The sequence below is a fragment of the Callionymus lyra genome, chromosome 15, assembly GCF_982586985.1.
Source record: "Callionymus lyra chromosome 15, fCalLyr1.hap1.1, whole genome shotgun sequence".
Classification (NCBI taxonomy): domain Eukaryota; kingdom Metazoa; phylum Chordata; class Actinopteri; order Syngnathiformes; family Callionymidae; genus Callionymus; species Callionymus lyra.
The window spans coordinates 8,133,171-8,159,708 of NC_141832.1; the positions used below are offsets into that span (position 1 = coordinate 8,133,171).

The following is a 26,538-nucleotide window of genomic DNA, read 5'->3' on the forward strand; positions in this document are numbered from 1 at the left end:
GGCACGGTAACTCAAGCCCGGTGATTCATGACACACTAAATCACGGATGTAAAATGGTCGACGTTTTCCTTTATCGTAGCTTAAACGCTAGCATCTTTATAGGTCACCGTTTCAATACCAACATTAATCCCTTTTGAATTTGATCCAAATATCCGACGGGCCTCATGCAGTAAAAACAAATCCGCGGGTCTTGAGTTCCACATAAACCTTCCGTTAAAAAAAACCCTGTTTCCCTCTGACGGCCCTTGAGCGCGGCGGACATTAAAGATCGGAAATAAACTATTTATCGATGCGCTGAAATATTAACAGAGGACATATGTACTTTGTTGCATAATTGACGTGATGCCGCAGTAAACAACATTCGATGCAACTACAGCTTCTAAGAACCAGGTCATCGAGATACTCTCTTTTGAAATGTGAAAGTTGTTTGATAAAACATCAGTTGTGTGTCCATGAACTCCTCTTGCCTAGAACTAATTAGATCGTGATGTGGCGTGATTTTAAGAAGTTCAGTAAGAAGTAGCTACCATCAAGATAGTAGCAATAATGTCAACTAGGAACTGAAGCTAATAGTTAGCTAATGGCTACAAAGAACACAGCTAATAGTTAGCTAATGGCAGCTCTGAACTGCAGCTAATAGCTAGCTAATGTCAGCTGGGAAACTTCAGCTAATATCTAGTTAATGACAGGTAGGAAACTGCAGCTAATATCTAGCTAATGTCAGTTAGGAACTGCAGCTAATAGTTAGCTTATGGCAACTTGGAACTGCAGCAAATAACAAGCTAATGGATTCAAGAAACTGCAGCTAATAGTTAGCTAATGTCAGCTAGGAACTGCATCTAATAGTTAGCTACTGTCAGCTAGGAACTGCATCTAATAGTTAGCTAATGTCAGCTAGGAACTGCAGCTAATAGTTAGCTAATGTCAGCTAGGAACTGCAGCTAATAGTTAGCTAATGTCCGCTAGGAACTGCAGCTAATAGTTAGCTAATGTTAGATAAAGAACTGCAGCAAAAAGTTAGCTAATGGATGGAGATAACCGCAGCTAATAGCTAGCTAATGGCAGCTTTGAACTGCAGTTAATAGCTAGCTAATGGCATAGAACTAATTTGTCTGCGGCGGAGCATAAGTTAAGTTCAATAAGCAGTAGCTAACTTTATGATACAGAATTCTAAAGGCTGCTTGTAATAGCTATCTAGTGTTAGCTAGGAACTGCAGCTAATAGTTAGCTAATGGATTCAAGAAACTGCAGTTAATAGTTAGCTTATGTCAACTAGGAACTGGGGCTAATAGTTCGCTAATGTCAGCTAGGAACTGCAGCTAATGGTTAGCTAATGTCAGCTAGGAACTGCAGCTGATAGCAAGCAAATGGCAGCTATGAACTTTAGCTAATAGCTAGCTAATCAAATCTATAAACTTCAGCAGATAGCTAGCTAATGACAGCTAGGAAGTTCTGCTGATAGCTAGCTAATTGTCTCTAGGACCTGTAGCTAATAGTTAGCAGCATGTTTAGTTTCAGCAGTTTTATGTTGTTTTCACACACATTAAATAAGTTTATCTTCAGAATATCTCCAACAATGATCGTAACGATTAAGAAATGTATTTCACACAGATTGAGACGAGGCTGGATCTGAGTCACAAGAGAAACACTTTCTTCAATGAACCACTTTCACTACACAAAACAACACTTAACACACAACGTTGCGTCCTCAGCTGACATATTTCAGTGTTGCCGGTACGACGCCACCGAGAACGAGAACCGCGAACGAGGCCCAGCTGCGCCGTTACGTGAAGCCGATTCTTAAACCTCCGCTCGCTCGCCGCCGCGACTTCTCCGACCTGCTTCCTGGCACGCCGCGCCGCCAACTGCTTCCCGTGACCCCTTAACGGTGCTAGCACGCTAACAAGCTGGCGAGCGCGCAGAACGCCGCCGCCACCGTCGCTCACTTCAAGACTTGGAACGGAAACCTTACATTAGCGGCGTCGCGTCCCTCGCTAACGGACTAACTGGCGGGTCGTTAGCGCTCGTAAAAAAACACGTGAAGCCGGCGTCAAGCTAGTTAGACAGGAAGAGGAGCAGAGCAGGCGGATTAATGATGGACCACATGATCACCTGTGAGAGCCTCACGCAGGTAGAGAATCACCTCCTACGGCGGCGAGAGGAGGAACCTTCCCTCCTCCGCCCCGTGTCCTCCTCCCAACACCACCATCACCGGAACAGATGTCTGCTGTAACCCAGTAGCTCCCTCCGCTGTCGACACATGGAGGCGCCATCTGGACCGGAGCGCCGCCCTCTCCAGACGGCCGTGTGCGCATCAGAGCCTCCGCACTCGTTGTCGTTATAAAAAAACAAGGTTTGTGTGTTTGTGAGTAAGCATGTCTCAGACACACCTGAGCGTCGCCGCGGCAGCAGCAGGTGTACGACACACAGGTACCAGCTGGTGACGATGAACCGACAACGTTTGTGTCTGTTTGTCGTCGTTGTTGTTGAGCTGAAGCTGAAGCTGTGACGACGACTGACGCGAGAGTTAAATGATCCACAGACGATTAGTTTGTGTCGCCGTGGAAACATTCTTGATTTATGTGACCCTTGGGAGTTCAAGGTCAAACAGAAACTCAATTTATTTTGTATTTATTTCTTAGTTTGTGTTTATTTATTTTTTGTGTTTATTTCTTAGTTTGTGTTTATTTCTTAGTTTGTATTTATTTCTTAGTTTATGTTTATTTCTTGTTTGTGTTTATTTCTTAGTTGGTATTTATTTCTTCGATTGTATTAATTTCTTAGTTTGTGTTTATTTCTTAGATTGTATTGATTTCTTAGTTTGTGTTTATTTCTCAGTTTCTATTAATTCCTAGTTTCATGTTTATTTCTTATTGTGTATTAATTTATTTGTTTGTATTTATTTCTTAGTTTGGGTTTGTTTTTTAGTTTGTTTATTTTTTAGTTGGTATTTATTTCTTAGTTTGTGTTTATTTCTTGGTTTTCATTTATTTCTTGGCTTGTGTTTTTTTCTTAGTTTGTATTTACTTCATAACAATCAATTGAACTTCCAGCCAGCAGATAGCAGTGGACATTACGCAGCTAAAGGACGAATGATGACTGAGGACGAGAGGATACAGTCGACTCAAGCAGCTTTTAAAGCTGATGTTTGGACATAATTTGGTTTAAATACAAATTAAATCAGTTACGACTTCGTCAAGAGTCATGTGGTCTGTAAATACTACAACACCAGAGTCAAGTACTCGACAATACTACACATATATACTTGTTTCTAAACTATCACGATATATTCTATCAACAGATTCTTGCTAATACTAATTCATTTAAATTCAGCAGTTAAACTAAAAATGAAGTTTCCATATAAATAATAAAGTGTTAGTGTCGCTGGTGAACGTCATGAGAGTCCATGTGTCTCCATCATGAATCCACAAAGAATGTGAAGTGAGTCACTCGTCCTGAATTATTTTCTTTCCCACGGTAACGACGTCTGAGAGCCGGAGAGACTCTGATGGCGGCGGAGCTACTGAGCCACCAACAGGCTTTGGACTCCAGCAGACATCTGGACCCATCACACATCTGGACCCATCACACATCTGGACCCATCACAAGCCCACCCCAGCAGCAGCAGAACCAGAAGAGACAGGACACGAGAGAGTAGAAGAGAGATCACAGGAACACACACTTGATCAATGGCAGCATGAACACAGAACACACGAGAAGGTGGAACTTCTAACCATGGTAAGGAAACTGCACTCCGTCGCTCTCGTGCTTTATCTTCCTCTCCTGCACACTGGCCAAATGGTGCTGCACTGAAAGTCCAAACAGGGGAGAAAAGGGTTAACGATGTAGGAGGACGAGAGAGAGAGAGACAGGATAGAAGTGGGCGATGGAAAGAGAGAGAGGGTTGAGTAATGGGCGACCGGGGGGTTCGAATGTTTCGACTAAACGGTTACGTCGGTGACAGCATGTGAGTGGGAGCGACAGTGATGGAGCGTGAAGATTGAAGTCCCTGAAGGTCAGATACGACGCTCATGGACCAGTAGGGATGAGAGTCGGGGCGGCGGCGGGATCGTCGGGAGGAAAAGAAGAAGTCGCGCTCGCTTTGTTTTCAAGAGATTTGTTGTGAGCTCGAGTGCGCGAAGTTAAACAAAAGCTACTGCCAGACGTTCATCCACGACTTTGAGAAACTCAACACTAATATTTACACTCGATGCGGTTACTACACAATCTCACAGACTTCCATTGAGAAGACTTTAGCGTAACAGACTGATAGCATCTACGCTAGCAGGAGAGTCACTGTTAGCTAAAACAGCTACACTTCAAACTAGCTTAACAACTTAAAAATGTTTGAAATATCTAACACAATTCAACGTGGTTACTACACAATCTCACATAATTAATTGAGAACACTTTAGCGTAACATACTGTTAGCATCTATGCTAACATGAGAGTCATGGTTAGCTAAAACAGCTACGCTTCAAACTAGCTTAACAACTGAAAAACTTTTGAAAAATCTTACACAATTCAACGTGGTTACTACACAATCACAGAGACTTTCATTGAGATGACTTTAGCATAAGAAACTAATAGCATCTATGCTAGCACGAGACTCACTGTAAGCTAAACAAAATACACTTGAACATTAAAATAACGAAAATTCTAACACAATTAATTTATCATGGTAGTTACTAAGTAACTAAAGTATTTACATTTGATGTGTTTACTAGCTAGCAAACCTATGATAGCATCTATGCTAGCACAAGAGTTAACCAAAACTGCTACTCTCAAGTTAAAACTTGTAAAGAATGTAACACAATTCAGTGATAATAAAGGTAGAAAAGTAACACAACATATTCAGACGCAACTAAACTTCAACACTAAAGTTGTGTATACATGTTTGTGGCCCCTCCGAGAGTGTAACTGTTTGGCGGTGGATTCAACGACTGCTCTGCAACTATAACGTATTTAACTTTTCACTCGACGATCGAGTAAACAAAACAAGTATAATCTCGCTTGACTCATATTGTGACGACAACGACGCCTCGCTCGCACAACACACTGAACCGCACGCATCGTGAACTTGTTTTTAAACAGCCTCCAGTGTCGACGCTTCACATCTGCACGACAAACAATCAAATAAAAGCTTCTTCCACTGATGCTGGCAGTAACTGAGTCAACGAGCGCCTTCCTTTCACTCATGGGGTTTTAAGAGGAAACGCTGAGTGGGCGGGAAAGAGGAAGAGAAGGAAAGACATGATGATGATGATGATGATGATGATGATGATGATGATGATGATGATGATGATGATGAAGATGATGAGGGTCAGGAGGACCCGGACACTCGGCCCACATCAAGTCATTTGTGGTGAGGACTAATAAACAAGATAAATGATGTCGACAACATTCTACATTCTCATGAATGTTTTCAATAATAAAACTTTATTAATACGTCATTTAACTGTTTACACAATAAATACATATTAATAAATTATTCCACAACTGAATTTTAAATCAAGGTATTAAATATGAGTTCATTAAATAATTATAAACTTGTATAATTAAGATTTTCTTGAAAGCAGCTGCAAAAAAAACCCAAATTAAATCCATTTAAATTTCTGAAACTTAATTTTTTTAGTACTTTTTATTGAAAATAAATATTACTTTTGTAAGTTGATTTTGATATATTCATCATTATTTATCTATAATTGATCTTAATTTATTTTATTATCATTGTTTATGTTCATTAATGATTTATAATGATTCTCATTATAATGTTTAACATGTGTATGTCTTAATATAATGTCTATTATATGGTTTATATATATATATATATATATATATATATATATATATATATATATATATATATATATATATATTTGCTGTGACCACGTTCCCAATGTGGGAAGAATAAAAGTAAATCTTATCTAAATGAATTGTCATAATTTATATTTATTAATACAATAGACTGTATTTGATCGTAAAAACAATAAATATAAAACATAATATATAAGCTGTGATACCACAACTGATTTTATATATATAAATTTGTTTACTTTATATATTATTTACTTTTTATACACTAAATACTAATATATAAACATAAAGAATGATCAAGCAGGTGCAGAAAAAGTCAAATGAAATATTTTCAAAGTATTTTTAAACCTGAATATATAGTTATTTATTAATCTTTTTGAAAGGAAGTATCATAAATTAATAGTTTAATTTTATTTACTTCTATATTATTTATTCATTTTTTACCTCAAATGTGCGTTAGTTTAGTTAACTTTGACGCTCACCAGACTTTAGTTGTTCTATTCTAGTTAGTCAGAGCTTAATTAATTCTAGACTTGATGCGAGCGTCGGTCCAGGTCCAGGTCCAGGTCCAGGTCCAGGTCCAGGAGCTCGGAGGAGGTTTACCTGCGTCCACGTCGTTGGGCCACCCACTGGACTGAGAGCTGCTGCCGGCGGCGGGCGAGCGTCCCGAGTAGAAGACGTCGTCCACCGGGCTCTCCATCTCACTGTCGTCGATGGACTTGCGCTTGTTGGAGCTGAAGCAGAAGAACCAGTGAAAATACAAGAAGAAGAAACTGGGTTTTTACTTGTTTATCAGGAAAGTTAATGACAACTTGTTATAAACACATAGTAATTAATTATGTGTTAATTCAATTCAATTCCCCCAAAAAATTGACAAACATGCAGTTATATTTCTATGCCACTTATTTTACATTTTTTATTTATTTTCTTATTTAATTTGTGTTTTTAATGATTGAATTTTACATTTTCTAATTGATAAATTAAAAATATATGCATCAGCTATTTATGGTTAACACAGTTTACTTTCCATTTTTAAATCAAATTCAAATGTTGTGTTTGTTTCATTTCCTATTCTTATTTTTATTGTCATTTTATTGAAGAATTACTATTTTAAAACAATAAAACAATCGAAAATAAATTGATTTATCATGAAAATGTATGATTATCATCATCAACACTTTGTGGATTAAAAAAACACCACTTTTTAAAATGTATTTTAAATAAATGTATTTTTATTCTTCTTTCTAAAACCATATAACAATTAAAATACATTAATTTATAAAACCATTATAATCCTATTTAATGTATTTAAACAGAAAATTAATTCATAATAACTAGGGGTAAAAAATGTTTTACTCTAAAACAAAAACATATTTTAAACGTATTTCTTAAAAAAAAGTGTTTTAATGTTCTGACACATCAATGAATTACTTATTCTCAATATTTATTTTTTAATTTTGTCTTAATTTTTAAGGAGCTAAAACAGTTTATCCGCAAAAAAAAGTTAATTATGTTGTAAAATGTCATATTATCTGTGGAGTATTTGTATCAAGAGCTCAATAACTGAATACAATTCTCAGTAAAAACTAAATTAAGTAAATATTCGTCAGCCAAAGCCGTAATAACAACAAACAATACAAAACGTAATGTTCTTTTATATATTCAGAATGTGTTTTCAGGGTTAACTACTGTGTTTTCATCCAGAAACGATGAACAATATAAAGAAGAAAAACAAGTGTATTTATCTAAGTGTCGGCCTCCTGCCGTGCAAACGTCTCCTCTGCGGCGGAAACACGATATTAAACGTTCGAAACGACAGGAGACGTCGTTTCTCCGCCAGCGTTTACGCTCCTCGGCGGGATCGCGACGCACATCTGTGCGCGATTACGGCGCGTTTGAAAAGTTGTGTTTGTACATTAGCATTAGCGCCCACCAGGGGGACGGCGGCACAAGAGAAACCACGTGACCCGGGACCGGAAACGCCGTTTTTTTTTTTCCCCCCTCGTATCTCGCACATCTGCGGCCGATCGGCATCTGGCCGGCGTACGGTGGAGGGTCTTATCTGCGCGGCGTGGTGTGTGGGGGGCGCGGCGAGCGCCTGTGTTACATTAGCATCGGGGGAGACGTCGGGTAATGAGTGTAACTACCTCCGTGGGAGACTTGCATAAAGCTCCATTTCAGTCCTGCAGCGTAAGATGAGCGGGAGGAGGACGGCAAAAAGGGGGGTCGAGGGTCGGGGGGGACAAAGACACAGACAGTGTGTCCCACAGATAAGTAGGAAAAACAGAAGGATTAGTGGTGAGGGAGGAGAGAGAAGAGGGGAGGAGAGAATCAAAAAAGCAGAGCAAGCTGAGCACAGAGAGAATCCACAGTTTTGATTTAAAGTCCTGGACGGACGTACCTGGTGGAGGGCGTGGAGGTGATGGAGCGCCGGCCCAGCGTCACCTGGTTGATGTTGTAGTAGCCGGGGCTGTCCAGGTCGGCCAGGGAGAAGTTGGGGCCGGTCGCCGTGGCAACGGGTGCTACAAAGGGAAAAGGGGTGAAAAATTGTCATCGCGAGGATCACACGTCGTGTCACTTTTTACTGCGAAATAAAAAACGACGGTGCGTTCAATATCGTAGGATAAGTTAAGGTGCGTTCAATATCGTAGGAGAAGTTAAGGTGCGTTCGGAAGCGTACGATAGTTGAAATGAAACAAACCATTATGGAATCAATGAAATGATAACAAAAGTTTACTGATGGTGTGATGAGGCTTCATGAAAGTTATTTTAGGTGCCATGAAGGCAACAAAATGTGTTTTCAGATAGAGATAAAAACTTTTTCAGATAAGTAGGAGTGCCAGAAAACATTGATACACCGATTTATCGCGATATCTTTTTTTCACGACACTTTGCCGATAGTCAGCAGACCTGTAACAATTTTTAAAATGTTTCTTTTGCTTTCAAGTCATATTTTACTTTTTATAATAGTTGTTTTATGAATTTAATTTTCCACTTAAGTGTGTATAAAATAAAAATAAAATATATATATATTTTTGTGTCGCAGTTAAAGGAGCAGGATATCCACGATGACTGAGGACGAGAGGATACCGTTTTTTAAGCTGATGTTTGGACATATTCTGGTTTGAAAACAAATGAAAGCAGTTACGACTTCATCAAGAGTCATGTGGTCTGTAAATACTACAACACCAGAGTCAAGTACTGGACAATACTACACACTTATTGATCCTAAAGTATCAAAATACATCGTACATTAGGTTTTATCTTACATTAGCATGTAGCTTACATTAGTGTGTATCATAATTTTAGCATGTAGCTTAATTTATTTTAGCATGTAGCTTATATTAGCTTGTATCATAATTTAGCATGTAGCGTACATTAGGTAGCATCTTATATCAACGTGTATCTTTATTTAGCATGTAGCTTTCGTAACTTTAGCGCGTAGATTACATTAGCGTGTATTTTAAATTAGCGTGTAGCTTACTTTATTTTAGCGTGTAGCTTACATTAGTGTGTATCGTAAATTAGCGAGTATCTTAAATTAGTATGTAGCTTACTTTATTTTAGCGTGTAGCTTACATTGGCGTGTATCGTAAATTAGCGAGTATCTTAAATTAGCATGAAGCTCACTTTATTTTAGCGCTTAGCTTAAATTAGTGTGTATCGTAAGTTAACGAGTATCTTAAATAAGCATGTAGCTTACTTTATTTTAGCGTGGAGCTTACATTGCCGTGTATCGTAAATTAGCGAGTATCTTAAATTAGTATGTAGCTTACTTTATTTTAGCGTGGAGCTTACATTGCCGTGTATCGTAAATTAGCGAGTATCTTAAATTAGCATGTAGCTTACATTAGGTAGCATCTTATATCAACCTGTATCTTTATTTAGCAAGCAGCTTACGTTACTTTAGGGTGTAGCTCACATTAGCGTGTATCGTAAATCAGCAAGTATTTTAAATTATTTTAGCGTGTAGCTTACATTGGCGTGTATCGTAAATTAGCGTGTATCTTAAATTAGCATTTAGCGTTTCATTTTTTGTTTTTTTACATATATTGTTCCTACGGTCTCTAAACATCTAAACTCATCGTACGATTGATTCGTATCGTCGACCAGATTCTAGCAAACACTAGGAATAAGTTGCGGCTAAAATGAAATCATTAAAACGTGACGGAAATATATATTTGTCATGAACTAAAAACTACATTAAAACATCAGTTCCCTCGACGCGTCTGGCGCCCTAAACAAAGATGGAAGCCGCTGTTAAGTGCCTCCACGTTCATCTACCATCAGCGGACCCGGCGTCTCCTAATTAAAACACATAAATCCGGCGCTTATGTCGCGTTTAGACGCCGGCGTTGCATTATCGCCGCACAATGAGCAGCTGACAGGTGGAATGTGTCGTTCTGCCACTGAGATCCAAATTAAAGCCGTGACTCACTCTGAGACACCCGGACCAGCTCGGCAACGTTCCACACCCCTGAAGTCACAAAGCAGTCCTGGAAACTCAAGTGGCCTGAGAGAGAGAGAGAGAGAGTGTTAGAGACACACACACACACACACACACACACACACACACACACACACGTGTCTTTAATACGAGTGCAGCTTTGACATGTTCTTCTGATCACACTTGACAGCCGGACACACACACACACACACACCGGGAGGACGTGGTTGAATAATTGCACGTACAGATGTTCATTTAACATAAATAAAACAGATGTTTGCAGAGACGTATACATGTCACACACACGTGTGTGCGTTCATCACACGCACACACGTGTGTGCGTTCATCACACGCACATGCTGAAATAGAGATTTTAATAAAGACGCAGGTCGGTGGCGTCGCTCGTCGAACTGAAACTACTGAAACATTTTTTATCCTTTTCCTACTTAAACTTATCGTAGTAAACGCACAACACGGTGAGAAGACTCACAATTGAGTTGAATGAAGGTCGACGAAGACAATATGAACATGTGTTGGACGAACAGAACCGATTCATGAATATGAACAGACACGTATTTTCGTAGTTTTTTTTCCAACTTGACGAGATGTCAACACGAGTCACACTTACACACTTATACACACCACTTATACGACAATACATTTAAATTGCAAAACATCTGAAAAACTTTTCAATGAAACCCTAAACTTTTCCATGAACCGTTTGTGTTTTTCTTAGATTTGTGTTTCCAACTGTTTTAGAAGCGCAGCTACATCAGAGTATAGTTAAAATTAGCATATAGATTTAATTAGCCTGTAGCTTACGTTAGCACGAAGCTTACATTAGGGTATAGCTTACATTAGTGTCTAACTTAAATTAGCATGTAGCTTTAATTAGCCTGTAGCTTAAATTAGTGTCTAGCTTAAGTTAGCATGTAACTTTAATTAGCCTGTAGCTTACATTGCGTTGTAGCTAACATTAGTGTCTAGCTAAAATTAGCATGTAGCTTAAATTAGCCTGTAGCTTAAGTTACGGTGTAGTTTACATTAGTGTCTATCTTAAATTAGTGTGTAGCTCACATTAGCACAAAGCTTACATTACGGTTTAGCCTACATTAGTGTGTAGCGTAAATAAGTGTGTAGCTTATATTCGGGTGTATCTTAAATTAGCGTGTAGCTTACATTAGCTTGTATCTTAAGTAAGCATGCATCTTAAATTAGCTTGTAGCTTACATTACGGTGTAGCTTACACTCGGTGCATCTTAAATTAGCGTGTATCGGAAATGAGTGTGTATCTTAAAATAGCATGTAGCTGACCTTACTTTGATGTGTATCTTAAATCAGCATGTATTTTAAATAAGCGTGTAGCTTACTTCACTTTAGTGTGTAGCTTAAGTTAGGTTGCATCTTACATCAGTGTGTATCTTAATTTAGCACGTAGCTTACCTTACTTTAGTGTGTATCATAAATTAGCGTACATCTTAAATTAAAATGTAGCTTACTTTACTTTAGCGTGTTGCTTACTTGACTTTAGTGTATAGCTTACAATAGCATGTATCATAAATTAGCATGTATCTTAAATTAGCATGTAGCTTACTTCACTTTAGCATGTAGCTTAGGTTAGCCAACTGAATTATTTTGATGTAGCATCAACACATATGTATTGATCATGTCACTTTTGGATAATTATTTAAGTTATTTTGCAATATTTAAAATGTTAATTGAATCAGCTTTAACTACCAAGTATTAATGTTAATTCTTACTTAATTTCTGAGTATTTTAGATCAAGATTTTCATCCGGGAAAATGAAATCAAAAGTTAGGGATTGAAAGTTAACGTTGAAAGCCGTGTTGCTCTTCTTCTGGTGCCAGAACTGATCCCTTCTTAAAATACAGTAGAATCCTCAGTGGTGTCCGTGACCCTGGCTCCTAGCATGTTTTTAAAAGTGCTGACACCGCAGATCACTGTATAAGAAGAGTGTACTTGGAGCCGTCGCACTGAATCACTTAATGTGACTTTTCTGGCTCCTCGTTCATGTCACTGCGAGACTTCTTTACGACTCTCTCACAATTTTCATTAGAGCTCTGCAGCTGGAAAGATAATGAGTCGTCGCCCGCCGGGAGTCAAGTGGACTCAAATTGAGGGAAATGGATTCAACGAGGATCCGAACCTACGACGACAATAAAACCCGACGCGACACGTGACACTTTCTGCTCGCTGAGCACTTTTGATGCTTTTCTCAGACTTTATTTCTGCGATGGAAGGAACTGGACTGCGGTGTTTCCTTAAAATACAACGAGCGGCAAAACAAACAGACAGTAAACGTGTAATGACAGAGAAGACGACAAAAGGCTATTGTGTAGTGGCCTTCAGTGTGTAGTTGTGGTCAGTGTTGTGCGGCAGAGATGCACGGAACGACTGCCACGGATATGATAAGTTGTTTCTGTAACAAAAAGTTGTTATAACTTGTTGCACTCGTGTGGTTTTAGATCAGCAGAACTCTGGTTTCCTCCCACGGGGCAACAACATGACTTAAATTAACTTTTTATTATTAATATTATTATGAAGATAATTATAATAACACATGTGATGATGGTTTTTCTCAAGATATTATTTTCAATATATTTAATTATTTTAACTACAGCAGAAAAAACATATACAAATACAAATGAAGTTTATCTAATAATAAATAAAAATTATTAAATATAAAATATGTTTATACTAAATCATATACGTTGTCAAAAAAAATATGTTAAAAAAATATAATTTAAATAATTTATATATTTATTTATGTTAATTTCGTTGTTTTTAGGAATTGTATTTTATTTTAAGAATTTAATTTAATAATTTCTATTTAAAAGTTTGAATTTTATGAATAGAACATGCATTTATTAAATAATTTAATAAAATCAAAGATTCTAATTTTTTTCCATTAAATAATAATTGAACATTTTATTTTTATATAAAAAAGTTGAATTCGTTTTTAACAAATCATTATTTTAATATTTAATATTTATGTCGAAAGGTCGATTTATTTTTTATTAAATAATAATTAAAATCTTTATTTATATGTATAGTTTGAATTCTTTTATATTAAATAATACACTTTTTTTTAAATAAAAAGTTTTAATTAGTTTTTTATTAAATAATCATTTTAATATTTTATATTTATGTCAGAGGTTAAATCAGTTTTTTATTGAATAACAATTGAAATCTTTATATTGAAAGGTCGATTTATTTTTTATTAAATAATAATTAAAATCTTTATTTATATATATAGTTTGAATTCTTTTATATTAAATAATACTTTTTTTTTTTAAATAAAAAGTTTTAATTCGTTTTTATTAAATAATTATTTTAATATTTTATATTTATGTCCGAGGTTAAATCAGTTTTTTATTGAATATCAATTGAAATCTTTATATTGAAAGGTTGAATTATTTTTGTATTAAGTAATAATTAAAATCTTTAATTTTTATATAAAAAGGTTGAATTCGTCTTTATTAAATAACAATTGAAATCTTTTTTTCAAAAGATTGAATACGTTTTTTTAGTTTTATTTCCTTATGCCTATAATAATAATCTCCTTAACTCAATATTATTTAATTTGTTTTCTTTTAAATTCATTTTAAAAACGTCGCTATAATAGTTGCACAATAGAAACAAACTTTCAGCCAATCACACGGCGAGCAGACGATCACATGACTCGAATCATCTCCACTAAAAAAAGAGTGGATTTTCTACTTTCACTCGAAATAACGTCTTAACACACTTTCCTCTCCTTCTCCTCCAGAGGTTGATCGTCTCTGTTTACAACCTGGAAATACCCTCTTTTCTCGCTGCACTCTCTCCATCCATCACTCCTTTCCTCACTCCCTCCTTCCCACCGCAGCGAGGACGGCGCATGAGGTCAGCGCTCGGCGGCGACCATGTGGTTCCCATCTTCCAATAACGTCAGTGTGATTTATGAGCGGCCCGCCGCGATCCCAGCAGCGGCGCCCCCCTCTTCGCCGCCGCGGCCCCCCCTTACCACAATAAACCCCCAAACCCGAGCCCTGACGTAGCCGCGGCGCAGGTAGTTAGCTCACCGTTGGGCGGAGGCTTGACGTCTGTGTCTCCTTGCTGGTTGGAGTTGTCTGATTGTCCTGATTGCTCTGCAAGAGAGAAAGAGAAGGAAAGTCACGTCTCGGGAAGACAGATGTCTGGACGCGACCCAACGTCCTTCCCCGGGCAGATGAGAGTGTGTTTCCACTCCGGGCCCCGGGAAAACGGCGGAGGCTCGTAAAATGGCAAATCTCAAGTCTGATCATCTGGGTTCGGGTCACGCCGCACAAATTCGAATCATATTTTATCTAATTTTATACGTTTGCGTATGGTTCGCGTTTTTTTTTTTTTTTTTTGCACTTTCGACGAGGTCGGCGAGGACGGATGGTTTTCGGCGGGACGACCCACGACCCTTTGTTCAACTTGTTAAACTTGCACCGATCGTCCATGTTGATCGGAATATCAAGTTTTATATATTATATATTTTTAAAATAACAAAACATTAACAAAAACCCAAGTTGAAAAACAAAAAAAGGAAATAACTCGTAAAGGTTGTCGGACACTTCCTACGTTATGAAATCACATCCTATAGTCGCAAAATAAATTGGCTTAAAAGTCACTTCCTGGTTTGACGCGATTGGCTTACGTTCAAACCGTAGAACACTGTCAACGTTGTCAAGCCTCGGTTTAAATAAAGGTTGTATTCCATTTTTAAATTACAAAACACTAACAAAAACACAAGTTAAAAAAGAAAAAAAAAGGAAATAACTCGTAAAGGCTGTCGAACACTTCCTACGTTATGACATCACATCCTGTAGTTGCGAAAAACTATTCTAAGCTTTTTTAAAGTGAACATGAAACTTTTATATCCGCTTTAAAAGTCACTTCCTGGTTTGACGACCCTTCGCTTACGTTCAAACCGTAGAACGCTGTCCACGTTGTCAAGCCTCGGTTTAAATAAAGGTTATATTCAATTTTGTAAGATTCCTCGCTTACAGCTTATGGGTCTATCGCCGCTATTTAAATGGCCGCCGTCACATGACCCATGAAATTCTGTTCGGCCAATCAGAAGATTCCTCCACAAATCTTTCGTTGGTAATAAAAATATATATTTTCGGAGCGTACTCGTCTAATAAGACGTCATCAAACCAGGAGGTGACATCACAGACGATTTCTGTCGTTCGTTTTAAGTTTTGTTCAATTGCAGGATGTGACATCATCATCCAGGAAGCAGCCAGCAGCCAGGCTAACGTTAGCCTGTCAGGTGACGAAACGGACATTATTTGTTACATACAAATTACATTATATGCATTTTTTAGTTACGCATCTTCATATTTTTGCAATATTGTCCTCTTGGGAGGAATAAAAACAATCTTTTAGTGGCCGTTAGCATGTTGTGTGTTTACGTTAGCATGTGTCTGTGTTAGCGTGTCACGTGTAAACCGGTCCCCGCTGGATCATGTGTGAACCTCATCCTCACATCAGGTAGCAAACGCCACAAACTCTCGCTCAACTTCGCCAAAGCAGCGAGAGACAAATATAATCACCTCATCCCTCGAGGTCACTCAGGATTTTCTTTTTTTTCTTTTTTCCTCTCCTCGCAAAACATTTTTGTCTCTCTCTCTCTCTCTCTACTCTCTCTTTCTCTCTCGCTCACTTCTCTTTCCCTCTCGTGCTGTTTCTCTGAGGAATCCTGGCAGCCATCTTAGCGCTTGGCAGCCATCTTAGCTTTGGCGGTACCCGTGCATTCCTGCTAGCTGACAACATATCCAGCGACACGCATGCGCCTGCAACACTTTCCCGTCTCCCGCGCACTCTTTAGGGCGACCATGTCCGGCGGGTTTTTTTTTTTCCAGGAGTGGACCGGGCGCTCGCAGTGGTCAGGGGATGAAAGAGAATTCTGGGAGTCAAAATAAAAGCCTCTCCTCCGCCGTCGATCACTCGTTTTCACAACCCAACAGAGTCTCCATCGTACCTGCCGCGGAGAAACATCTCACGTACGCGACGTGACAGATTCCTCGCCAAAAATATTTTTTTGGGCCCAGTTGTCATGACAACGTGGAATTGAAGCCACATTTACAGTCCCTAAAGATGAGCGCTGTCTGGACTGACAATTAGTTGATGAAAAACAAAATTAAGAATCCGATTTTTGGGTTTTTTTCTTCTTCATTTTTAAGCCCTAAAAAGTGTAGCAACAACGCAAGCTAGCTAGCTAGCTAGACGACAACACTAGCAACTGTATACAGGATTATTATCATATTATATTAAATTATATTTTCAACCATTACGTCATTTTTAAAAAGTTATACATAGAATTATCACAAACCTTTACATTTCTACTTTTTTTATTTTATTCGACCAAACTTTCATAATTAAAATGATGTTGTTTATTCAGCTTAAGTAAAATCTTTAATACAATATGAATTTAAATTTTTGATCAACTTTATAATAAAACCTTTTTTTTTAAATGTATTACGTAGGTTTAGAGAACATTTTACCCAAATTTTTGTTTACAAAAAGAAAATAAACATGACTTTTTAGTTCATTAAAATACTAATTTTCTTTCATTTTTCTAGCTTTTGAAAATTACATTTTAATGCCAATGAAGACCTTCTTTTTTAGATAAATACAATTAATCTATTTTAAGATTTTTTTCAAGGATCTGCAGAACCTCGGTCTTGATACTTAACTATGTGTTTTAAAAATGTATTTCCTATATATAAAAAAATATATCACTTACATGTTGTGTTACAAAGACACCGTTTCATAAAGCGACATCACTTCAAATTTTCAGGAGCCGAGGCCTCAAGTAGACCAATTTGATTTACTTGATTGTTTTTGGTAGTTAGATAGTAAAGTAATAAGAAACACTTGCTGACTTAGCTCGTGGCTAACTGCTAGCTGCCGTCAGGGGAAATGTTACAACCAGTAACGGTTCAAAAGTAAAAATAATTTAAAATCTTTTGTCTTTTGTTTGACTCTTAAAGAACCATTAAACATATTTAACCGATAAACTGTCTTTTAATCTGTGGTTCAGGGTCTATAGACGCGAGCATGTGCGTTGAGTTTAGCGGCTAAAGCTAGCGAGTGATTCTCGTAAGCTAGCGTAGCTGGTGGAGCATCAGAGTTGTTTGTTTACACGACAAAGGCAGGAGTGAATAAAACATTTGCTGAGTGAGTGCAGGTGTTCCTCCTCGCTGGAACCATTACAGCCTCCTTGAAGAATAACAAGTGCATTGTGCCATTTATCCTCTAATTGTTTTATTCCCTGATCCTCTTTGGTATCCGCTCGCGCTTCCCCCTCCCATCAATGGCAGCGACACCTGGTCTTGTTTTTCCCGCCGCCGTGATGTGTTGGCGAGTGATGTTCGTAACAATGTAACGAGACGTCACGGCGAGAGCGAGGATCATTAAAGTCAATCGTTCACGACGTTTTTACGGCGGCTACCGACGTTAGCTTGTGATGAACCTCCAGACAATTAGCTTCTCCACACGTGTTTACAGAGAGAACATCTATTTCAAACATCTCTGGTTTGTTTTTCATGTCATCAGTTCATCCAGAGGAAACTGTTATTTCTTGAATGTAGCCATTAGCTCGTCAACACTATTATAACACTGTTATTAGCTTCTTCTACCACAAATTAATTCAAAATCACATTATATGAGTTTTTGAGATACACTTGTAATCTTTTTTATGTCACATATTTTTCTATGATAACTGAAATGTAACTTAAGACTTAAGACTTTATTTTATTGTCATTAGATATATTGTTATTGTTTTTTAAAAGTTTGTCTATATTTATTCATATTTATTTTTATTAAATTATGTGCCAAATAAAACTGTTATTTTTTAATTAAAATTTACCTTTAATATATCATACACCTTTCTATTCACATTTTTTTTTTTTTTTGGATAAACATTTCTTTTGTACAATTTTTTTTTAATGAATTATCTTAATAAACTGTTTTTTTATTTTTTTTTTTATTAGTTATTATTTAGAATTTTCTAAATACAAATACAAAGGTAATACAAATACAAATGTCTTGTGTATATTGCTAAATGTAGCTTTTTTGTCTTTTTAAATTATCTTAATAAACTGTTGAAAATATTTGTTGTTTATTTGTATATTTATTTATTTTTAATCTTTTTTTTTATTGTTTTTTTTTTTATGTTTTATCTTATTAAGGTAAGGTAAGGTAAAACGTTATTGATCCCTCAGGAGGATCAATAAAGTTAAATTAAACAGTTAAATTAAACAAATTAAACAGTTGAAAGTACTATTCCTATTTTGAATTTTCTAAATACAATTATTTTCTTGTGTATATCTTTTATTTCATCTTTTTTATGTATTATCTCATGAAAATTGTCTTTTTTTCAATTTATCTTTTTGTCTCATTAGACTTAAAAGACAATATAAGTATTTTCATACAATACTACATATTTGTGTAGCTTCTACCAAACTTTAAGTTCATCGAAAAATAACTTTCTACCACAAAATGTTCAAATTAAAAAACTTGTTTCTATTTGTTTAACTTTTGATTCTCCAAATGATACAAAAGACCTCAAATTAAAATATATATTTATAAAAAATGTATTCAGACGTAAGAGTCTTCTTCAATAGTTGCAGTTTATTATGGGATTATTAATTCAGGGAGAGCACAGAGTCCACACATACCTCTGCCAAGGATCTCATTTAGACTATAATAAATACACTAGCGATCAAAATAAAAACTTTTCGAGGAGTGTTTTGGTTCACAGCAGAAACTAGACTGGACTGGGAATCGAACCCATGCACCACCAGTGACGCCGTGAAGCAACACAAGTGAACAAAGAAAAAACATTTTTGGAATCAACTACACAACAAGTGTTCATGAAACAAATTCAGAAGTTGAAAAACTAACACGCCAACGACCTCCTCGTCACGTATGACATCATAGACCAGTTCTACTTGGACACGCCCCCTTTTTATCAACTTAACGATAAACCTTTTTTCTGTATTTAATGATTAAAACCCTGACCTTTGACCCCTCTACGACCCCCGCAAATTATTTCCGTGGATTCTGAAAAGTCGAGTGAGTCCTGTGTGTACTTTTGTTATCAGCAACATGGATCGCACAATCCAGCACATGGAAGGTTGTGTAATGTTTGGCAGCGACTCATGTATGTTGTGTGTACTTGTGTGCGTTCGTATAGATGTGTAGAGGTGTGTGTTGGTGAGCGGGGGGGCGGGGGGCTTCAAAAGTCCGAACAAAGGCTGTGTTGTGTATCGTCAGGCTGATGCTGATGTTGTGTGTCACACACCTATGACACACACTCCATGGTTAATTAACACGCCGCTTCAAATACTAGCACAGACGCACAATGGATATCTCTGCTGCCGGTACACACACACACACACTTAAACGCAGATGAATCAGCCTTATCTGACACACACAGTCGCCTCACAGCTCCCTGCTCTCGCCCGCCACAGATAATGGAGAATAGAAACACACACACCATCAAACCCGGCTCGTATCACAATCATCGCACACTTCATCCTGCAGCTCCTTCGCTACACAAGTTGACACTGCCTGCACATTTATCGCACGGCGGCTGCAGACTCACACCCACACCGGCGCGCACACTCAACGTCGCACTCTACACTTATCGCACACAGATGTGAGGCGGACACACACCCACTCGAACACACACACACACACAAATGTGGGTCCTTATGATATGTTCCGATGGAAAAATAACACAGACATGTGAGAGAGACACAACACACGATTTGATACACAACATCGAGTACTTGACTCTGGTGTTGTAGTATTTACAGACCACCTGACTCTTGACGAAGTCGTAACTGATTTCATTTGTTTTCAAACCAAAATATGTCCAAACATCAGCTTTAAAAGCTGCTGGAGGCAATGTATCCTCTCGTCCTCAGTCGTAACTGCTTTCATTTGTTTTTAAACCAAAATATGTCTAAACATCAGCTTTAAAAGCTACTGGACTCACTGTATCCCCTCGTCCTCAGTCATCGCCAGGTACTTTTCATTAGATGCAAAGGACGTAGTGACTGCTGCCATCTAGCGGCCAGAAGTTTAATTGCGACACAAACATTCATTTGAAAACCGATACAGTACCATATAGAAATATTTCAAAATATATGTCTAAACTGGTCGGTTAGGACTCCCTCAGATTTGCAGGCTTTTATTTTGAAAACAGGAAACAAAACAAAAAACATTAAAAGGTGAATTTTCTCTACAAAAAAAAACTTGTTTTCATTGTTAAATCTTTCAAGTTAAAACGATTTTTAATTTAATTTCATTCAACTATGCATGTCTTACATTATTTATCGTGTTTTTATTTTTGTCTTATTAGATGTTTTTTATGTACCTTTAATTTTTATTTTTTTTCTCCTAATAATTTTTATTAACTTCATATTTCCAACGTTTTCTTTTAAACATCAAATGATTCTTTTGTGTTATTTTTCCAACAAAACTGTTGAAATTATTGTCATGTTATTTTTCTTTTGTAAGTTTTATTTCCACTTCCTGCCTTCAAAATAAAAGTTGAGAGGCGAGAAGCAGATTCACGGAGAGGAGTCGTGACTCAAGGGTTAACGAACAAAGAGCCGGTTGTTCCTCCCGTACGTGACTCTGGAACCTGCTACACATGAGGTCATGACTCCACAGCGAGAGTGAGATCCGGTGGTTTCCGTGGTCGACTCTCTTTATTGAGTCGTAATTCTAACCTGCTGTGAGCGACTGATCGTATGCAGCAACACGAGCAGAACTCTAGTAATACATGCGAGCTCACGACTCCTGACCTTTATCTGGACGTGTTTGTGTCGTTTAAGGACAGAAGACACTTCAGTCTCGTGACAGAGGCCTCGTCCTCCTCCTCATCTTCCTTTTCCTCCTCCTCCTCCTCCTCCTCCTCCTCCTCCTCCTCCTCCTCTTCATCTTTCTTTTCCTCTTCCTCCTCCTCCTTTTCATCTTCCTTTTCCTCCTGCTCCTCCTCTTCTTCCTCCTCCTTCTTCTTCATCTTCTTCCTCCACCTCCTCTTCCTCCACCTCCTCCTTCTGCTTCTTCCTCCTCCTGTTTCTCCTTCTTCTTCTTCCTCCTCTACCTCCTCCTTCTTCTTCCTCTTCTTCTTCCTCCACCTCCTCCTCCTCCTCCACCTATTCCTCCTCCTCCTCCTCCTCCACCTCTTCTTCCCCCATCTCCTCCTCTTCTTCCTCCTCCTCCTCCTCTTCCTCCACCTCTTCGTCTTCCTCCTCCTCTTCTTCCTCCTTCACCTCCTCCTCCTCCTCCTCCTCCACCTCTTCTTCCTCCTTCACCTCCTCCTCTTCCCCCACCTCCACCACCTCTTCTTCCTCCTCCCCCTCCTCTTCCTCCTCTTCTTCCTCCTCCACCTCCTTCTCCTCTTCTTCTTCCTCCTCCTCCTCCTCCATGATTCAAAGTAAACTGTCGTTAAAGCTCTGGTGTGGCTGAGAACTGACGGTTGCTATCGGTTACTGTCACAACATCAGTTTGTTCTCCAGACGTTTGGAAACTACTTCAGCGATGAAGCTCGTGATGATAAAACTATTATTTTTTTTTAGTTTTCATTGTATTTATTTGTGTAACCTTGTGTTTTTATAATAGTTGACATGTACCTCTAATGTATCTTATTTTTGTATTAGATTTTTAGTCACTTTTTTTATTTTGTTTTAACATTTGTCTTTCTTTTTTAAATGAAAAAAAATGGTCACTCTATTTGTCTTATTATATTTATTAGATGTTATTTTTCTAATAATAATTAAAATATAGTTTTGATTTATATTAACTTTTTTTTTTTTTTAAACATTTTTCTTTCTTTGGTACATTTTTTGACGTTTAACTTTCACTTATTTTGTTATTGATCTGTTAAATTTTGTTTTCCTTTATTTTAATTTTAAATCTGAATGGATTTTTTCTTTCATTAAGAACTAAAATTGACCTTCAATATATCACAAATATCTTCTCCGTATTTGAATAACTTCTAAGTTTCCTTTCGTTTTCGCCTTTGAAAAGTTTTATAAATTGAATTTCAGACACAAACATTTCTGTAAATTTACTTTAATTTAATTTTTTTTTTTTAAATGATAATTTTCTATCCTTTTTAAATTTTTGGTTGAATTAGACTTTTTTTTTTAATTTATATAAACATTTACCTTTGATATAATTTTTTATATTATTTTACTATTTTGAAATTTAAAAAATGATACTTTTATCTGAAAAAAACTCTAATTTTTTAAGATTCTCCTACTTTTCTTCTTTCTCAAATGTATTTTTCTGTTTATGTTTTATTTAAAGATTCATGACTTATTTCCTCATAATATTGAATCGATTCTGAAGGAGCCGATTGACAAACTCTGACTCGTTGATCCACCATTTTGACTCTCCACTAGTATTAGACCCTCCAGCATCTTGACCTACTTTCCCCCCCAGAATCAGGGTTGATGTTGTTTTAGAGTAAAACTTGCTTTTTTTGTGTAACTGCACGACAACTCTTGTCGCATCAACTTCCCTCGCAGGAAGATGACAAACACACTCTGGCAGAGGTATTTACGGCTCTGGTGTGTCTAAGTGTCGCCCCCTTCAACACCCCCCCCCCCCCCCTCGCCCCCCAGCCCCTGGATAAAGAGCCGCCTCCCAATTGGGTTTCACTTAAGAGGTTTATCAGTGTGTTGCTAAACATTCTGACCTTTTTTTTTAATCTTTAATGCGCTTAAAATGTTCCAAACCCTCCTAATCCCCGCGGCTATCTCGCACAGATGTTCGCTCGGCTCTTTTATTGGACTTCGTATCTCTTTTCCTCTCCTTCGTCGTCTCCTCCTCCTCCTCCTCCTCCTCACCACCTCCTGTCGTTCTCTTTAGCCTCGCTCGCGTCTCTGAGCTCAACCAGAAAACACTCTTTCCTGGGAAGATCCTCGACTTCCTTCCTATGAAACCCACTGTGATGTGTTACAGTCGTCCTCTAGGTGGCGCTGTCTCTCTTTGAAATCTCCCTGCTCTTGGGGGTTTTTTCGTGGATCACGTGTGATCAGATAACGTCGTACGTTTGTCACGCCGTGTTCTCTTTTGGGAACGTCGTGATCCGCCAAACTCGGCTGGACATTTGACCTTTGAACCCGGAAATCCGGCCGAGGGTTCAAAGGTCGGACGGCTCGTGGCCGGTCCAGGGTTTCGATCCCAGAGCAAGACACTTAACCCTTGACTGCTCCTGGTGGTGCGCTGCGTTGCAGCCTACTGCCACCAGTGAGTCCACTGGTAAAAGTCGAAGGAAAATCTAAATGTAAAATGAAATCAATGTATTACGAACTGTTGCGATACAATATGGGACATGAATGTGTCCGACTTCCACTGACAAATGCAGAAAATTCATCAAGAAAAGACAAACGTCAAAATATATATATTTTTTAACAATAGATAAAAGTATAATTCTAACTCCTTGATCCACCATTTTGACTCTCCACTAACTTTAGACCCTCCTGCAGCGTGACCTAAATTTCCGGGTTCTAGAATTCGGTGCAGTAAACAGACGACCCTTCAGGTGCGAACACACACTTTGTAATAGTTTGAGTCAAAAACATCATACATAGGATTTATAGAAAATATCGATACAACGATGTATCGCAATATTCTTTTCAAAATACTATATCGATATTTAAAAGCTTTTTATTTTTATATACATTTCGCTTTTTTTTTACATCAAATCATATTTTCATACTTTTTTGATAGTTTTTTTTTTTTGTATTTTAATTGTGTTTTTTATTTACAATTAAGATGAAAATATTCACAGCGTTTGTTCATTTTTGTGTTGCAATTGAACTTCAAGCCGCTAGATGGCTGCAGTCGACACATCCTTCGAGGCTAATGCAACAATGAGATCGCTGCGATGACTGAGGACGAGAGGATACAATGACTCCAGCATTTTTAAAGATGATGTTTGGACATATTTTGGTTTGGAAAAAAAAAAGCAAGCAGTTTCAACTGAGGACGAGAGGATACAGTGACTCCAGCATCTTTTAAAGCTGATGTTTGGACATATTTTGGTTTGAAAAAAAAATGAAAGCAGTTTCAACTGAGGACGAGAGGATACAGTGACTCCAGCAGCTTTAAAGCTGATGTTTGGACAAATTTTGGTTTGAAAAAAAAAAAGGAAGCAGTTTCAACTGAGGACGAGAGGATACAGTGACTCCAGCATCTTTTAAAGCTGATGTTTGGACATATTTTGGTTTGCCTCGACAATACTACACATATATCCTTGTTACTACAGTATCACGATATATCGTGTTTGATTAGTCATGCCTGCACCTCACACATCCTCAGTGTGTGTAGCGTCGCACAACAAAGCGACGACTCCAGAATAAGTTCGATCCACGTCTACACAATCCCGTTATTGTTACACACGACCTGCGGAGCGACGGCGAGTGAATGTCTGGAATGCGTCTCAACGCGGTGTGTGAGTGTGTGTCGGTGTGTGTGTCAGTGTGTGTGTTTGTGTGTGTGTGTGGGTGTGTGAGTGTGGGAGTGAGTCTATAAATACATCTCCGGGACGTTTCATAAATACACGGGCGATAGAACGGGGGGCTTGAGTGACAGCGAGTGGGCCGGCGTCTTAAAAGACGTGCGGCGGCAACACGTGCGTGGACGCGGCGCTCCGTGGGAGTGCTCGCGCACGCCCGCTCGTGCACGCCCGCTCGTGCACGCCCGCTCGTGCACACCCGCTCGTGCACGCCCGCTTCCTGTGAGTGGGAAACGAGAGTCTTCGACGCACATCTGTGTCTTCTTTTTTTTTCTTTTTTTTTTCATCCCGTGAGCGAGCGGCGTGCCAGCGAGGAGCAGGTGTGGCGAGGCAGCCCTCGTCGCCCGGTGCCCATCTGCGCGCCCGTCTGTGCGCCGCCTGCGCCCGCTCGCCTGCCAACGCACACTGAGCCGGGGAGCCAGGGGGTGAGGAGGGGGTGAGAGGGGTGAGGAGGGTGAGAGGGGCCTGAAGGGAATCAACCATGGGAAGGGACCGGGGCAGGGGGTACAAATATTCCAGTGTGTGTGTGTGTGTGTGTGTGTGTGTGTGTGTGTGTGTGTGTGTGTGTGTCGAGGCTGGCCGGTTGCCCGTGACTCCCCCCTTCTCTCCCCCCTCCGCTCGCCCCTCTGTTTCTTTTATCTTTTATCTCCTTCTATGCTGATGAGCTGTGATGTTCGGGGGGAGAGAGTCTGCTCGTTCTCAGGGTTCTGAGCCTCCAACCCTGTCGCCTCGTTTATTCTGTCGTTTTAAATGTCGAAACTTTGGTTGAAATGTTTTTAATTTATTGAATTATACTTGAATTCAATTTGTTTATTAAGAGGTTGAATGTTTTTCTTTAATAATTGAATGTAAAAACAAACAAAAAAAATCGAATATTTTCATATTTATTGATTTATTATGTATTTAAAAATTATATATATATCTTTATATTGAATATAAAAGGCTACGAATTAAAAGGTGTTGAATTTAGAAAATTTGATTTGATTTTTATTTGTTTTTGAATTATTACAATTTGAAAATCAAACTATATTTTAAAATAAATACTGTTTTTATCATTCAAGTATTCAAGAAAAACATCCTTTTAATATACAAATCATTTAATTTCAGTATTAGCGAAATATTACTTATTTAATTAAAATTACCGATTTATAAAAAATGAAATTATTTAAAAACAAATTCAGCTTTAAAATATAGAAATTAGTAGATTCAATAAAACTAATGAAACCTTTAAATATATGAATTATCGAATTAAATTAATCAATAAAACAAATGATACCTTTAAATATATGAATTATCGAATTAAATTAATCAATAAAACAAATGATACCTTTAAATGAAGAAATTATCGAATTGAATTAATCAATTAAAAAATTAAACCTTTAAATATAGAAATTATCGAAATAAATAATTGGGGGAAAAAGCGTCAAACAACAACATTTAAATTTAAAAAAAAAAAGAAAAAAGTTTCAACATAAAACGTAAAATGTATTCAATACTCGATGCCACTTCCATGCAGTTTCTGCTCTCGGCCAGCAGGTGTCGCAGCGCATGCAGACGCGCCTGAGAGTCGGTGTTTGTTCAGAGTCTCTGGTCAAAAGTTCACCGAAGAACAAACTTCTTTTCACGAGGAACATTGAAGATATTCTTGATGATGTCATCACGACAGATACGAGGGGTGAGGGGTCATGTGTCG

General features: G+C 37.9%; 1 protein-coding gene across 14 annotated transcripts in view; it reads right to left on the bottom strand.

Annotated features, from left to right (window-relative positions):
* Window positions 1-26,538, bottom strand: part of nfixb (nuclear factor I/Xb) — a 169,475-nt gene that overhangs the window by 23,561 nt on the left and 119,376 nt on the right. For 7 of the 14 annotated variants that reach the window (XM_087809000.1, XM_087809002.1, XM_087809006.1 and 4 more), the window contains 6 exons: window positions 14,350-14,415; window positions 10,256-10,330; window positions 8,219-8,339; window positions 7,965-8,000; window positions 6,421-6,551; window positions 3,735-3,809 (listed from right to left, as the gene is read on the bottom strand). In XM_087809000.1, the coding sequence (XP_087665126.1) occupies window positions 3,735-3,809; window positions 6,421-6,551; window positions 7,965-8,000; window positions 8,219-8,339; window positions 10,256-10,330; window positions 14,350-14,415 (504 nt within the window). The remainder of the gene's footprint in view (window positions 1-3,734; window positions 3,810-6,420; window positions 6,552-7,964; window positions 8,001-8,218; window positions 8,340-10,255; window positions 10,331-14,349; window positions 14,416-26,538) is intronic. The other 7 variants (XM_087809014.1, XM_087809003.1, XM_087808999.1 and 4 more) reach the window with 3 other exon arrangements.